The sequence below is a fragment of the Orbicella franksi genome, chromosome 11, assembly GCF_964199315.1.
Source record: "Orbicella franksi chromosome 11, jaOrbFran1.1, whole genome shotgun sequence".
In the NCBI taxonomy this organism is placed as follows: Eukaryota; Metazoa; Cnidaria; class Anthozoa; order Scleractinia; family Merulinidae; genus Orbicella; species Orbicella franksi.
The window spans coordinates 12,374,601-12,388,753 of NC_138155.1; the positions used below are offsets into that span (position 1 = coordinate 12,374,601).

A 14,153-nucleotide genomic window follows, 5' to 3' on the forward strand; every position below is an offset into this window, starting at 1 on the left:
GCAAGAGTAGCCTTATTTGTGTTGAAAGTCTGGCTACGGCCCTGAACTTCTACTGGCTTCGAAAGTAACGAAGGAATTATTTTCACACTCTACGATGATCGTTTCGTTGTTTGCGTGTTCTGTGTTTTATTGTTTGAGGTTTTCGTGTTTGAGTGTGATATAAACTCGACAAATGTAGACATATTGCATGTGAGCTCCTTTTGGCGAAGGGAAAATATTAGAAGGGACGCAAAAAACAAAAATGAAAACAAAACTTAAAAGAAAAAACAAACACAAACATTAAAAAATTTAAAATGGTTGGTGACCCTTGTGAGCTGCCGTATTAAGAATCATGAAGCATGCTACATTACTTGAATGTTTTGGATGTAAGAGAGTCAGGTAAAAATAATTGCCAACCGGCGGTTTGCGGCACTTTTAACTGAATTCTTAGCGAGGTTGTTAAAAGCTTCTTAAGAAGTACTCGAACTAGACTTGACGTTTTCAGGAATAGCCCCAGTTTAGTTAGGAAACAATGAATTCGTGTTTGATGTCTAACCTAAAGGAATGCTTCACAGTTCAACTACAAGAACGTGATACCGAAAACATCTGGATTATTCTCAACTATGTAAACACAGATATCAAGAGGTTTTAACCTCGGCTATTGTATGTAACCACTCTAGCTTGAAACGTGTTACTAGTATACTTTAAGGGTAGTGAATATAGCCAAAAGAATGATGAAATAATAACAGCAAACAGTAACAGCAGTTTGCTTTAGGTGACCACGGTCAGTAAAGGAGAGGTTTTTTGCCAGAATACAAAAACAGCTGTCTTCAACTGACATATTAAAGTATCATGGTAGGTGGATTGACAGTGTTTGGAAATCGCGCTCTTACGCTGGCGCTTTGAAAGAAAAGCACATCAACCTATACATTTTCTGAAAACTTAATAGTTATAGAATACAATCATTTCTCTTAAATTTTCTAAGAAGCTATTGTCGCAGTGATATCAAAAGAAATACCCAGAACCACGGTTTGGCTTAAAGTGGTTCACTTTCGCACGTGAATTATCGGAGTGGTGCAATTGACATCGGGTGTCGGCGATTTTTCAGATATGGGTTGGGTTTTTTTCTACACCCTTAAAGTTTGATATTCTCAATGCGGACGTTTCCTTCTACTAAAGAGGCCATAACTTTGAAGCGGAATCGAAATTACACAAAGCCCGACACTCTTTTTCGAAGAAGGTATGATTAGCTGTTAAACATCCCCTCTACACTGACAGATGTCGGCATGGGTCAGTTTGCTACAACAATGGTTATGACAACTTGAAATAAACAGATGTCTACAGTTCTGGCGCGGAAACCCGTCGCAGTGAAATCGTCCAAGAAGCAACAAACGACTAGGAGCTTTATACAGGTTTGTATTGTAAGTGCCGTCGATCGGCGACATTGGTATTATGTTGCTCAAGGTTAGGCTTCTTCGTTCTCCAGACATTTTTTGAAACCATGCCTCGTGAAGCCAAAAAGAGGAAATCTCGAGATCCACATCGTCTACATGTATATCTGCGCTTGACTCCTCTCTCCTTGTTGAAGTTTCGGAATCGCGTCCGTTCTCCAGCAACTTCGTGCGACTAGGACTTGTTGTAGTTTGTCCTTCAGCTTCATTGGAGGGACTAGCGTCCTCGAATTCCTTCAACCACTCCTCTTGGTTACACTGCGGACACTGCGACTCCCCGGGGGTGGGGGGCACAGCCATATATGGGCTATATAGGTATGTGCCGCTTTGAAGGGTATGGTTTTCAAGCAGTTTACTTTAGGATAGGGTATTTAAATCAGAGCGTTTGGGTCTAGGATAGGGTATAATTTTTCAAAAAACTGACTAGTTGGTTGAAGATTCTATCTAGACTAAGGAAACCAGGAATTGCCACTAAAAAATAAAAATAAAAAAAAAATCAGCAAATCGGCAAGTTTAAATTTACGCAAATCAGCCTCAACAGTGTCGATAGATGGGGGGATTTAGGGAGTTTACTCTAGTATATGGTAGCAAAATTCAGCTGAACTAGCTCTGCCTATAGGCTAAGGGTTCCAGGGTCCCCGCGGCACATCCCAAGCCAGAAATTCCCAAAGTAGCACCCCCCCCCCCCCTCCACGGGCTGCGACCCACGGTCGCTCAGAGCCAAAGATCTTGTTCTACCAGATTTTGGCCTCTTCGGCTTCTACGAAGACGAAAATGGGCAAGAAGTTTTCTTGCGTTTTCGTCCTAACATAAAGAAAATTTGACAAGAACGAAAGCTAACTTGGGATGAAACAACCAAATCGAGAACAGTTCGCATATCACTTTACACAAGACAACTGGCGGTGAATTTTAATTAGAGGGCGCCGTAATGGGTTAATGAGATTTCCCTTTATCTTAAAAGTAAAAAAGCTTTTTTTCCCCATTCTTTTTGCAAAATATTTATCTCAGGCTTCTCCATTTGAAAAGCAAAAAAGAACAAACAAACAAACAAACAAACAAAACAAAACAAAAAAAAGAGAGAGACTTTCGCATTTTTCGTAAAAATCCACCTACCATGATACCTTAAGGACGTTCGCGCCAATTGTTTCTGCGCATCCTTACTGCACGCGCAAATTCACACGCCCCGTCATGCATCGATGCGCGCGCTAAGTAATAATATAAACAATCATAGGGCGATTTCGAGGAAAAGGTTGTTATTCATCGTAGTAGATGAAATAATAAAGTGTATTATCGGTTGTCTCACGATGTAGTCACTTGAGATGTAGATCGCGAAGTTTCGACTGCTTACTTCTAGTCTTCTTCAGGCGATAAGGTCGACTAATTGCACGGTATCATTTATATCACAAAGATCGGTTGTGATTGGTGCATTTCGATCCTCCTATTGTTCCATTGTTCCGGCGAGTAGCTGTTCCCTCAGAGGTCCGCTGTTGTGCCGTTCTCCTGTTGTTGTGTTTCTTGATCATGGGTATCCATGCTTCAGGAATTTCAATTCCTCTATCCCTGTTGATGTTGTTAGGGTGAAGTCTGATGTGAATAGTTCCCTTGACCCTACGTGTGTACCAGTGAGGATCTCGATCAATAAACTTGACCTCATTCCAGATAGGATAATGGCCGGTCTCGTGGGTGTGTTCAGAAACGGCGGAGGTCTGGGTACGGGCGAGTCGTATATCCCTGTCGTGTGTATTGATCCTCTCCTGTATAGATCTCCCTGTTTCCCCGATGTAGACTTTGCCGCACTCACAGGGAATCCTGTAGACAACACCATCTTGCTTAGCCGGATTGACGCGGTGTCCTTTAGTCGCACTAAGTGTGACCGAAGTGTCGTGTCGGACTTAAAGACGGTGTGAATGCCTTGTTGTTCTAGGCAGCGGCGGAGAGACTCCGAAACTCCTTGGACATAAGGTAAAACGGCGGTGGATTTAAATTCCGCGACAGGCTCTCATCTTGGGGTTGTTCGTGCCTTTGTGATCTTCTCTACAAAAGAGGAGGGATATCCGTTAGAAACAAGTACAGATGACAGATGTTTCTTCTCTTCAGCGATTACTGATGGTTTGGTCACGAGAGGTTTAGCCCGGTCGCACAGACACTTCACAATACCGCGCTTTACTGACTGAGGGGTGGTGTGAATCATACGCTAGGTACTGATCAGTATGTGCTGGTTTCCTGTAGACACTGGTGGTAAGGCGGCCATCAGGTTCTCTGTAAACTGACGTGTCGAGAAAGGCGATCTTGTTGTTGTTCTCGATCTCCATGGTGAAACGGATTGATGGTTGTTGACTGTTCAGGTGTTGCAGGAAGACGTCAACTCTATCCCGATCCAGGATGGTGAAAGTATCATCTACGTAGCGTTTCCAGATCTTAGGCTTGCAAGGTGCAAACTCTATTGCTTGTTCTTCAAATATCTCCATGTAGAGATTAGCAATAACCGCGGATACAGGGCTCCCCATGGCTGCGCGGTCTCGTTGTTCGTAAATCGATCCGTTGTACTGGAAGTACGTAGATCTTAATACGAAATCCAAGAGGTGCGCGATTTGAACTGGTGTAAGTGTCGTGCGGTCAGCCAGGCCTGCGTCGTTCTCCATTTTTTTGTAGCGCGGCTTGGACGGTGCCCTCGATCGGTACGTTGGTAAACAGTGATTCTACGTCGAAAGACACCATGATTTCGTGGTCCTGGATCGCTTCACTGGCGATGGTGGAGGCGAAGTCAGTTGAGTTCTTCACTGTGAAGCTCGATTCACCTGCCAGGGGAGATAATACGTTAGCCAAGAAAGCAGACAGGTCGTATGCAAAGGTGTTGACACACGACGCAATTGGCCTAAGCGGTGTGTCGGCCTTGTGGATCTTCGGCAAACCTTAGATTCTAGGTGGTTGTTTGTGTCGGGGTCTGATCTTATTATAAAACGCCTCCGATATGTGCCCACTCCGTTTCAGGGTCTAAATTTCGCCGTGATTCCTACGAGCGTCCCAGCCACCGAGATCATCGCCAAGATTGAGTCAGCAGTCAGGCTACTAGATGCGGAGCGAGCAGACACAGTCAGGAGATCCGTCAACACCATCCTTCAACAGGCACAACCACCCACGCCCAACATCACGAAGGAACAGCAGGAGGCCCTTAAAGGCCTAAAAGAGGACAACTCCATCACCGTCCTTGCGGCCGATAAAGGTCGCGCCAGCGTAATCCTGGACGCTGACAAATACCACGCAAAAATGTGAGCGCTAATTCATTCCGGACCGCACCAGCTGCTCTACAAAGATCCGACAGACCGCTTGACCCTGAAGCTATCTGAGAAGCTGCTAACCCTGAAACGAAGTGGGCACATATCGGAGGCGGAGGCTGTTTACCAACGTACCGATCGAGGGCGCCGTCCAAGCCGCGCTACAAAAAAATGGAGAACGACGCAGGCCTGGCTGACCGCACGACACTTACACCAGTTCAAATCGCGCACCTCTTGGATTTCGTATTAAGATCTACGTACTTCCAGTACAACGGATCGATTTACGAACAACGAGACGGCGCAGCCATGGGGAGCCCTGTATCCGCGGTTATTGCTAATCTCTACATGGAGATATTTGAAGAACAAGCAATAGAGTTTGCACCTTGCAAGCCTAAGATCTGGAAACGCTACGTAGATGACACTTTCACCATCCTGGATCGGGATAGAGTTGACGTCTACCTGCAACACCTGAACAGTCAACAACCATCAATCCGTTTCACCATGGAGATCGAGAACAACAACAAGATCGCCTTTCTCGACACGTCAGTTTACAAAGAACCTGATGGCCGCCTTAGCACCAGTGTCTACGGGAAACCAACAGATACTGATCAGTACCTAGCGTATGATTCACACCACCCCTCAGTCAGTAAAGCGCGGTATTGTGAAGTGTCTGTACGACCGGGCTAAACGTCTCGTGACCAAACCATCAGAAATCGCTGAAGAGAAGAAACATCTGTCATCTGTACTTGTTTCTAACGGATATCCCTCCTCTTTTGTAGAGAAGATCACAAAGGCACGAACAACCCCAAGATGAGAGCCTGTCGCAGAATTTAAATCCACCGCCGGTTTACCTTATGTCCAAGGAGTTTCGGAGTCTCTCCGCCGCTGCCTAGAACAACAAGGCATTCGCACCGTCTTTAAGTCCGACACGACACTTCGGTCACACTTAGTGCGACCAAAGGACACCGTCAATCCGGCTAAACAAGATGGTGTTGTCTACAGGATTCCCTGTGAGTGCGGCAAAGTCTACATCGGGGAAACAGGGAGATCTATACAGGAGAGGATCAATACACACGACAGGGATATACGACTCGCCCGTACCCAGACCTCCGCCGTTTCTGAACACACCCACGAGACCGGCCATTATCCTATCTGGAATGAGGTCAAGTTTATTGATCGAGATCCTCACTGGTACACACGTAGGGTCAAGGGAACTATTCACATCAGACTTCACCCTAACAACATCAACAGGGATAGAGGAATTGAAATTCCTGAAGCATGGATACCCACGATCAAGAAACACAACAACAGGACAACGGCACAACAGCGGACCTCTGAGGGAACAGCTACTCGCCGGAACAATGGAACAATAGGAGGATCGAAATGCACCAATCACAACCGACCTTTGTGATATAAATGATACCGTGCAATCAGTCGACCTTATCGCCTGAAAAAGACTAGCAGTAAGCAGTCGAAACATCGCGATCTACATCTCAAGTGACTACATCGTGAGACAAACGACAATACACTTTATTAATGATAGGGAAGATGGTCATTGCTATAGCTTTGCCTGGATATTTAACGGTCTTGAACGTTCGGTGACCCCATTTGTCTTGTGGTGGATCATTTTCTCTACCGATTTTCCACGTTTGGCGAAAACATGAAGAAAATCTATCAATTAGAAGTTTGAATTTTTTGCAAAATGCACCATTGAATTCCGTTATTTTAAGCTATTCATATATCTGTGCGGCGGTTTCAAACGCCTCCGGGAAAGGGAAATCAGTGGCTACTTCCATATCTACGAATTAATGACAGTTCAACTTTAATTTTAGTTTACTGATCAGTCGTGGCAGAGTTTGGATCAAGAACAGCACTGTTAGCTGCGCTTCTGTTTCGTTATTCGAAATAATTTGTAACATTTTCGTCGCAGCCCGTTAAAAGGCCTTTCATCACACTTCACATCTCTTTACTTAGCATAGACTTTCCAAAGACAGTGAATTATATTCAGATGAAACGTACTGGAACATTTAAAAAGCTTGCGAGACCGAGTGTTTGGTGAATGTTTAACTACTTGGCTGTGATACTGAAGGAAGTATTTGCTCTCAAAAACTACAGAAAATCTCGGTGGTAAATGTTCTCTACCCAAAGTACTCTGTAAAATATTAATTATTTAAAACCTTCTCAAACAAAAACGTATTTAATACATCGGTTCAACTTACTGCCAATCATGTCATGTACTTCCAATATTCAGAAATGATATCTTTGTAGCTTGATAAGAAACTGGTGCCTTATGCTAATTAGGCTAACATCGTAAACAATATTTCAAGGAAGCGAGCGGAAATGAAACGAGGGTCCTGTGGTAAGAAGGTGAATAACCACCCCCTCCCACCATCACCCTCCACCCGTGTCGAAGAGAATAGCAAACATCCACCACCACTGGGATCAAGTAAATACTCGCAACATTTCAAAACCACCGTAAAAATTACTTTTTTGTGTTTTCGACCTTAAAACGTTTAGTTTTAAGAAGTTCCTTCACTTTGAAAACATTTTTTGTTTTGTTTTAATTCACAGAACATGACAGACGATAATACCATCGTACTGTCTCTGACCGTGCTTTATGCGATAACAATGCTCGTAGCTTTGGTTGGTAACACACTGCTGATCTACATCGTGTGGAAGAAACCAAGAACAAGAAATCTGACAAGTTTCATGTTTGTTAACATGGCGGTGGCTGATTTGATGGTTGTTGTGTTTCAGATGCCTGTCAGCATCACTCACTTTTATGTCTCTGGAAGCTCTGAGTTTCTTCAGGTTTTTAGCTGCAGGTTTCTCTACTATGCTGTTTATGTCTCGACGATCGCCTCCATTTTCTGCCTTACTGTAATAGCATTTGATCGATACTTTGCTGTTGTGCATCCTTTCCGGCGGAGCATTTGGTTCAGGAAGCCTAAGATCATTACGCCAATTATTTGGATCTCATCCATGGCCTTGATGTCAATCGTACCAGTTGCTTTCAAGCTCATCCGAGGCAAGTGTCGAATTAAGGGATCTCTAATTTTGCCCTTCTATGCTTTCTTTTTTGCTGTCGGCTTCCTCCTGCCCCTCGCTGTCATCTCAGTTCTGTACACCCAAGTTGCTCGAAAACTGTGGTTCCATGAAGTGCCCGTGGATCATAACGTAAGTGAAAATCAACGAGAACAGGAAATCCCCAAGAAGAAAGTCATCCGAATGCTCATCATTATTGTGGTGGTGTTTGCACTCTGCTGGCTTCCAGTGCACGTCTATCAGATGGACGAAGGTGTGAGCTTCGGCGTGAGTGGGCGTGGGGCGATGTGGGATCCTTATGTAATTATCTACATTTGCTACTGGTTCAGCCAGGCTAACAGCGCCATAAACCCTTGGTTGTATATTGGTCTGAACGGAAAGATGAAAGCAGCTTTTAAAAACATGGTCCTATGTCGCCAAAAGGAAATCACTGGTCGAGGACAAGTGACCTTAACCACCACCAGAAGAAGCAGAGGGAGTTCCACACTGAAATCCATGTTGGAAGCCAGAGTGTAAATAACAGTTCGTTCTTCACTCCAAAGGAGTTGCACAAAGAACGCTTTGCTAAAAGCCAAAATGTAAATAATAGTTTGTTTTTCAACCCAAGCGAGTTCTACAAAGAACTAAACGCTGGAAACGAAAACGTAAGTTATATAGTTTGTCCTTCATGCAAAGTGGGTTCTTCCAAGTACTCCTAGGTGGAAGCTTAAGTGTAAATACCAGTGCCCGTTTGTTCTTGACGAATTTGCTTTCGTCTTACTTCATTTCTAATAACGCTCCTTACCATAAATACTCACTGTGATTGGGTGCTATTAAGTTTATGTCGAATTTGTCAATAGCAGTATCTTACAAAGTCTCGCGCTAAAACAAGTGCGGTACACACCTGACATGGCATGTACCCTCATTCGTTTACAGCTGTTCATTACCAGTAGTTTAACCAGTGTCATTGGCAAGAGATTAGCCTCTTAGTTGAAAAACGTTTCAACAAGGAGGGGTGCTCCAGGAGCGCTTCCCAGCGAAGCATTTCACTATCCTAACTAGACGCTCTAAGCGCGTTTACTCGGGCTTTGTACCACAGTATCAAATCGTACTTTACAAAAACGCGTATTGGACACAATGAAAGGAAATTAAAGAATCAGGATTTTTTAGCACAAGAGGTCCGCTTAGATATTTACTATTCAAGTTGCTTCGTTGAGTGTGTCCTCCTCATCCTATCGAAAGTTTTGAGTTTAAATTATTTTGATTCAAGAATGAAGCACAGCTGTCTACGCACTGATGGAGAAGTTGTTTGCAAAAAAAATTTCGAGGTCTTTTAACAACTTATGGCGATTACTTTGTACATGCTAGCAGAAATTGTACGAAGTTTGTTTACTTGTCGTGACGATCCGAGTAAATTGTGTAGCGGAACATCTTTGCCGTGTTGCGATCTTAAACGCTTTTCAAGAGTCATATCTCCTTTGGAGAGCGGATAATCCCTTTCGACAGAGCCAAAACGAATCACGATAAACTCCTTTGCGAAAACAACAGTCCTGTGACTAGGCTTAAATTGCATTGCACATAATTTGCATAAACTTTCAAGTTGTGTATTTTGCGGATAACTTCCAAGAATTTGCGACCCTTAACGCAGTTTATGAAGAAATATTCAAGCTACATATTTTTATTGAATCAAGGCAGGAGTATGAAAAAGACTCTCATTTATAAGGGACTGCCTATTTTTTTGCCAGTGTTTTCGTAGATTGAACTCATACCGCAATCGGCTCAGTTGTTATCTCACGAGAACGTTTTGAGCGTGAACTTTGCCTACCTGGCTGCCTTTCAAGCAATATAATTCGTGGACCGACCCTTTCTGAAAACGATCGACATCTTTGTATGTGTGATGAACGTATAAGGCGCGATTCTTGCCAAAACTTTCTTCGCAAAACACCGCATTCTGTCACGAAGAGCGAGCAATGCCGCGTTTCTCATCCCCAGTTTTTATGGTCTACGCATGGAACACCTGGAACCATGACCCTCTTTTGGCGCCCAAAACGCTTGCATTTTATGACTCGGGCTTTCCTACGGAAGCCCGAGTAATAACAGATAGAGAGATATTACTCAGCGGACAACTACTGGGGCAAAAACCTCGCGGAACTTTGTCATCCAATCAGAAATAAAGCTAAAACCAAGCATGACACGTTCGCACACCTTTACCCGCCTTTTAAGTCGGCTACGTGTCTTGGCTTTGAGTTTTAATTGGTTCACTGGAGTGACTACTTTAGTTTTCTTGTTTTACGACTTTCGAAGAAAAACTACAAATAGTCTTAGTAAATGTGTCATCTAGCTTGTCTACAAAAGCTTTCGTTTTAGTTAAATGTCAAATAAAATACTAGAATAGTCAGTACAAGAAATGCCTAATTTTGTAATTAACAGGTGACGGTTTTGCATATCTGATCTTGATTAGCATAGATTTTTACGATTTTATTTCTCCGCTTGCTCCTAAATTTTGGTGTCGATCGAAAATGTAAATCAAAGAATCAAGACAGTGTTTGACCACATTTCCAAAAGGCCTCGAAGTTCGTCAAAAATACTCCGCTATGCGTCTATTTTAACTCTCTTTTGGTGTTTGGATAGGTGGTCAAATACGGTCGTTTTTGCCTGATATATTACATATTGTTTATAGGTGCTGATGACATGACGTGCATAACGGATTAAAAATAAAGACATGGTTTATCCCTACGATAACCACCAACGTTTCTGATTCCAACTGCGACTGTGCGTACGTGGGCTCATGCAGTTTTAACATGTGTTGATAATGGATATTAAAAGAAGTAAATAAATGGCTATCGTTTCCTGCGAATTTACTGTGTGTACCCTCGCGTGTTCCAGGAGGCGTTTCATATGCATTCTGCTAAGCGAGCTGCAAACGCCTCCGTGTTCTGAAGGTGATATGGAAATATGACTTATAGAAGGTTTGCTAGCTTCCGATGCTGAAAGAAATCTCGAAAGACATCCACATTAAATTTTTCGCAGACCAAGTCACAGCTGTGGATGTCTTGTAATCGAAAACCGCCATTTTCAGTGCCGAACAACTCATTTTTGGAATCTCTACGGCTGAACGGAAGGTTATTGCCGGTTCTGACATATTCGAATTCGATCTTAACTTTCCGGAATTGAACTTAACTTCACCACTTTCTTTCTTAGATACATACGGTATCTCAAGTTGTGCATGAAGTACATCGGTGCATCACTGGCCAACAAAATGCTTGTTGACAGATGTTATTTTATCGTTTAACGCCACGAGAGCTAAGAAGTGAAACCTACGAAGAAAAGAGTTAAATAATTCGAAACAAAGCAATTTTTTGTCACTAAAAACTTGTGTAAAGCTTGAATACTCGAATTTCACTCGCTGTATTTTCTAAATCAAGAAGGATTCATACGCCATGACTCTTCCAAAATAGCAACTTACAAATCCAATGTACTGTATGTATCTATTTTGTAGACAACGTGATAAACACGATTTGGTCATGCTCAACTTCTTTCAACGTTTTTAATGTAAATGGCCTACTGATGATTTGCCTCAGACATTGCCAATACGAATATCAATGTCCAAGCTCATGACAGTTAGAGCTTTCTCTTCACCTCGTGCTTAGGTGACAGATGTAACTTGTATTTGCTTCGAGTGTCCATTCCTGGGTTCTCAGTAAATGCAAGGCCATGTAAAAGGGAAAAAATTAAAAATAACAAAAACATCAAAAATAATCAGCCATAAATGATTGAACAATAACATCCAAGAGTAAACTAGAGTAGTAAATTTCTGTTTGAGATAACAACTCAAGACAGGCAATGATCATGATTATCATAGCGAAAATTCACTGTAAATGCATGAGATGGTATCCGATCCAGGATCCAAAAATTCTGAACATCGGCCAATTAACAAACGGATGACATACCCTCTACAAAAACAAATTAACAAGAAAACATTAAGATATAAAGGGAACAAAGCAAGCCATAAAAGTATGCACTTATCGTGATAAAAGAGGGTAGAAACCGGTAAAAATCACACCATCAACTCGCGCGAACATCTGACAAATCAAAGAAAAAGCCCCACCTTCAAGTCAGACTTTGACCGTTAAAACGGTGGGGCCTGCCCATTTTCTTAAAGTGCTACTCTCGAACTAAAGGTTCACGTAAAAATAATTCACGATACTGATCCTTGTTCTTGAGGCCTTATGCGCCCCTTAGCATGAAATAGTTGGGTACGGTGAAGGTGGCTGATCCTTGTTTCCCCGCAAACGACCAAAAAAATATCCATATCAAGCGAGGGTGATAAACAAACGTTTTCAACATAGCATGATTTCTATTGACTAGTTCTGATGTCAAAAAAAAAAAAAAGAAAAGAAAAAAGCTTACCCGCAATTGAGAATTGGTAAATGTCTGGCCTAGACTTCACACTAGAAGCTCCTATAAAATTTTCATTTCATTCTCATAATGAGAAATCGGTCGAGACTGGCAACCTACTATCAACTTGCGACAACAAATGTGTCGGCCATTGTTCCAACTGAGACGACATATGACTAATCCCTCTACTACATTAGACACCTACAAACTGCAAACATCAAAAGCTCAGAAACTTGACGTTCGTCCGTTGGAGAGAAAATCCGAGCCCGCAACCCGCCCCAAACTCTCTCTTCCGATCGCTCTCTGTCAATTCTTGTTGCATGCTAATCTGACCAAATTTCGTCTTGCGTTCCCTGTGTCTCACCCAAGCGAGAATATTCGAGATTTTCGTGAGTGGTTCAGATTTTGTACTTCCCCACCCTCGAAGATTTTATTTGCAGGGACGAATGACGTCCAACAGTGATTTGTGGCAAAGAACCAACCAGGTGCCTGATGATGCTAAGATCTTGAAGAGACGTTGGAGATGGATAGGCCGCATTCTCCGCAAACCCCTAACCAGCATCACGAGGCAAGCTCTGTCTCGGAACCCTTAGAGCAAGAGGAAGTGTGGACGACCACGGAACTCGCGGTGTTGGAAAATTGAATCAGACATCAGGAGACTGGGGGCTGAGCTGCAGTCAGCTCGAGAGGAACGCCCAGGACAGAGACCTCTGGAAAACTCTTGTAGGTGGCCCATGCCCCTGGAGGGTGTGACGCAAGCCAGGCGTGCGTCTATTTTCAAAGCAAGCAGCGTGAAGGTCAAGGCAAAAGTGGTGGCTTTTGGCAATTAAGGAATTAAAAGTGAATGATGGTGATAGTCGATGACAGTGCATGATAGTTGGCGGCGGTTGTCACGCCGTTTGACCAGGACTTAAAAACACTTAAATTAATCGCACCACTTTCTTGTCCAACTCCAGTCGTATGCGTGACTCTCGTAGACGTTCTTCACGTGCTCTCGTGCCCTGTTCCTCTTTAATCAATTCTCATCCGGTTAGAAGGTAAACCAACCCATCATTGACTCTCGTATACGACTATACAAGTATGCAGTTTCTTCTTGTTTTCTTTGCACTGTTTCATCTGGAGTATCCTTACTGTATCCTTTATGTCTGACCAAAGCATTACTACATCCAATGCAAGAGTAAACTACTCCAAAATTTTAATGATTCAAGTTTATGTAATTTATTTGAAAGAATCCTACTTTCAAAATTTCGTGAATAATGACTCAAGATTAACCCCAAAAAATGTTCCGCAATATTTATTAGTTTTTCTTTGTTTGTTTGTTTGTTTGTTTGTTTTTGTTTTGTTTTGTTTTGTTTTTTGGTTTTGTTTATTTGTTTTTTTGAGAAATGCAAATCTGACGGACCTGATAATCTTCGGAGGAGGTCTAAGCGGAATATAGTGTTTCTAACAAATTCATCAATAAAGTGCGCCATTTGTGACTATTCTTCAGAATTAGTTCCAGCAGCGCTGGTTTCATAACTTTTGAACGAAGCCAAAGTCATAAATAATTCCTGCTATTTTTACAAAACAAAACGTTCTCTAAATACAATAGAAGATTTAATTCAAATTTCTGTTTTTACTTTGACAAATGATGTGTATAATTTATGCTACGTAATTTCGATCAGGGTGTAAGTCAAACTAAAGCAGTGCAGAAAATTAATGCTCATCAGTGAAATTAAATCGTGACCTTGTTAAGGCGAAACAATGAACAAGATAGCAATTGGGTTATTCATTCTTCTAGTGATATTTACGCCGGCAGATTTCTCGCCGTACCGAGGTCTGTGCGATAGATTTGGGAACTTTGACATTCACATTAAGGGTAAGAATTTTCATTTTACTTCTTTTTTTTCCATTTAAACAGCCTGAAGGGGAACAACATTAAAAGTTGCTACAGGGGACGTTTCTGCAGGATAGAGTTTTAAATACAGAACTTTATGTCGGATCCACTTTCTAGCATATTCTAGCCTAACAACGATTTGTGAGTGGG

General features: G+C 42.4%; 1 protein-coding gene across 1 annotated transcript; it reads left to right on the forward strand.

Annotated features, from left to right (window-relative positions):
* Positions 1 to 6,940: 6,940 nt before the first annotated feature.
* LOC145503014 (substance-P receptor-like) lies at positions 6,941 to 8,684 on the forward strand. Its single transcript, XM_081482436.1, has one exon. The coding sequence runs from the start codon at positions 7,280 to 7,282 to the stop codon at positions 8,264 to 8,266; it is 987 nt and encodes a 328-aa protein (XP_081338562.1). The 5' UTR covers positions 6,941 to 7,279; the 3' UTR covers positions 8,267 to 8,684.
* The last annotated feature ends 5,469 nt before the right edge of the window (positions 8,685 to 14,153 follow it).

Excerpts from the sequence above, each read along its gene's own strand:
- LOC145503014 (XM_081482436.1), top strand. The coding sequence starts at position 7,280 with ATGACAGACGATAATACCATCGTACTGTCTCTGACCGTGCTTTATGCG.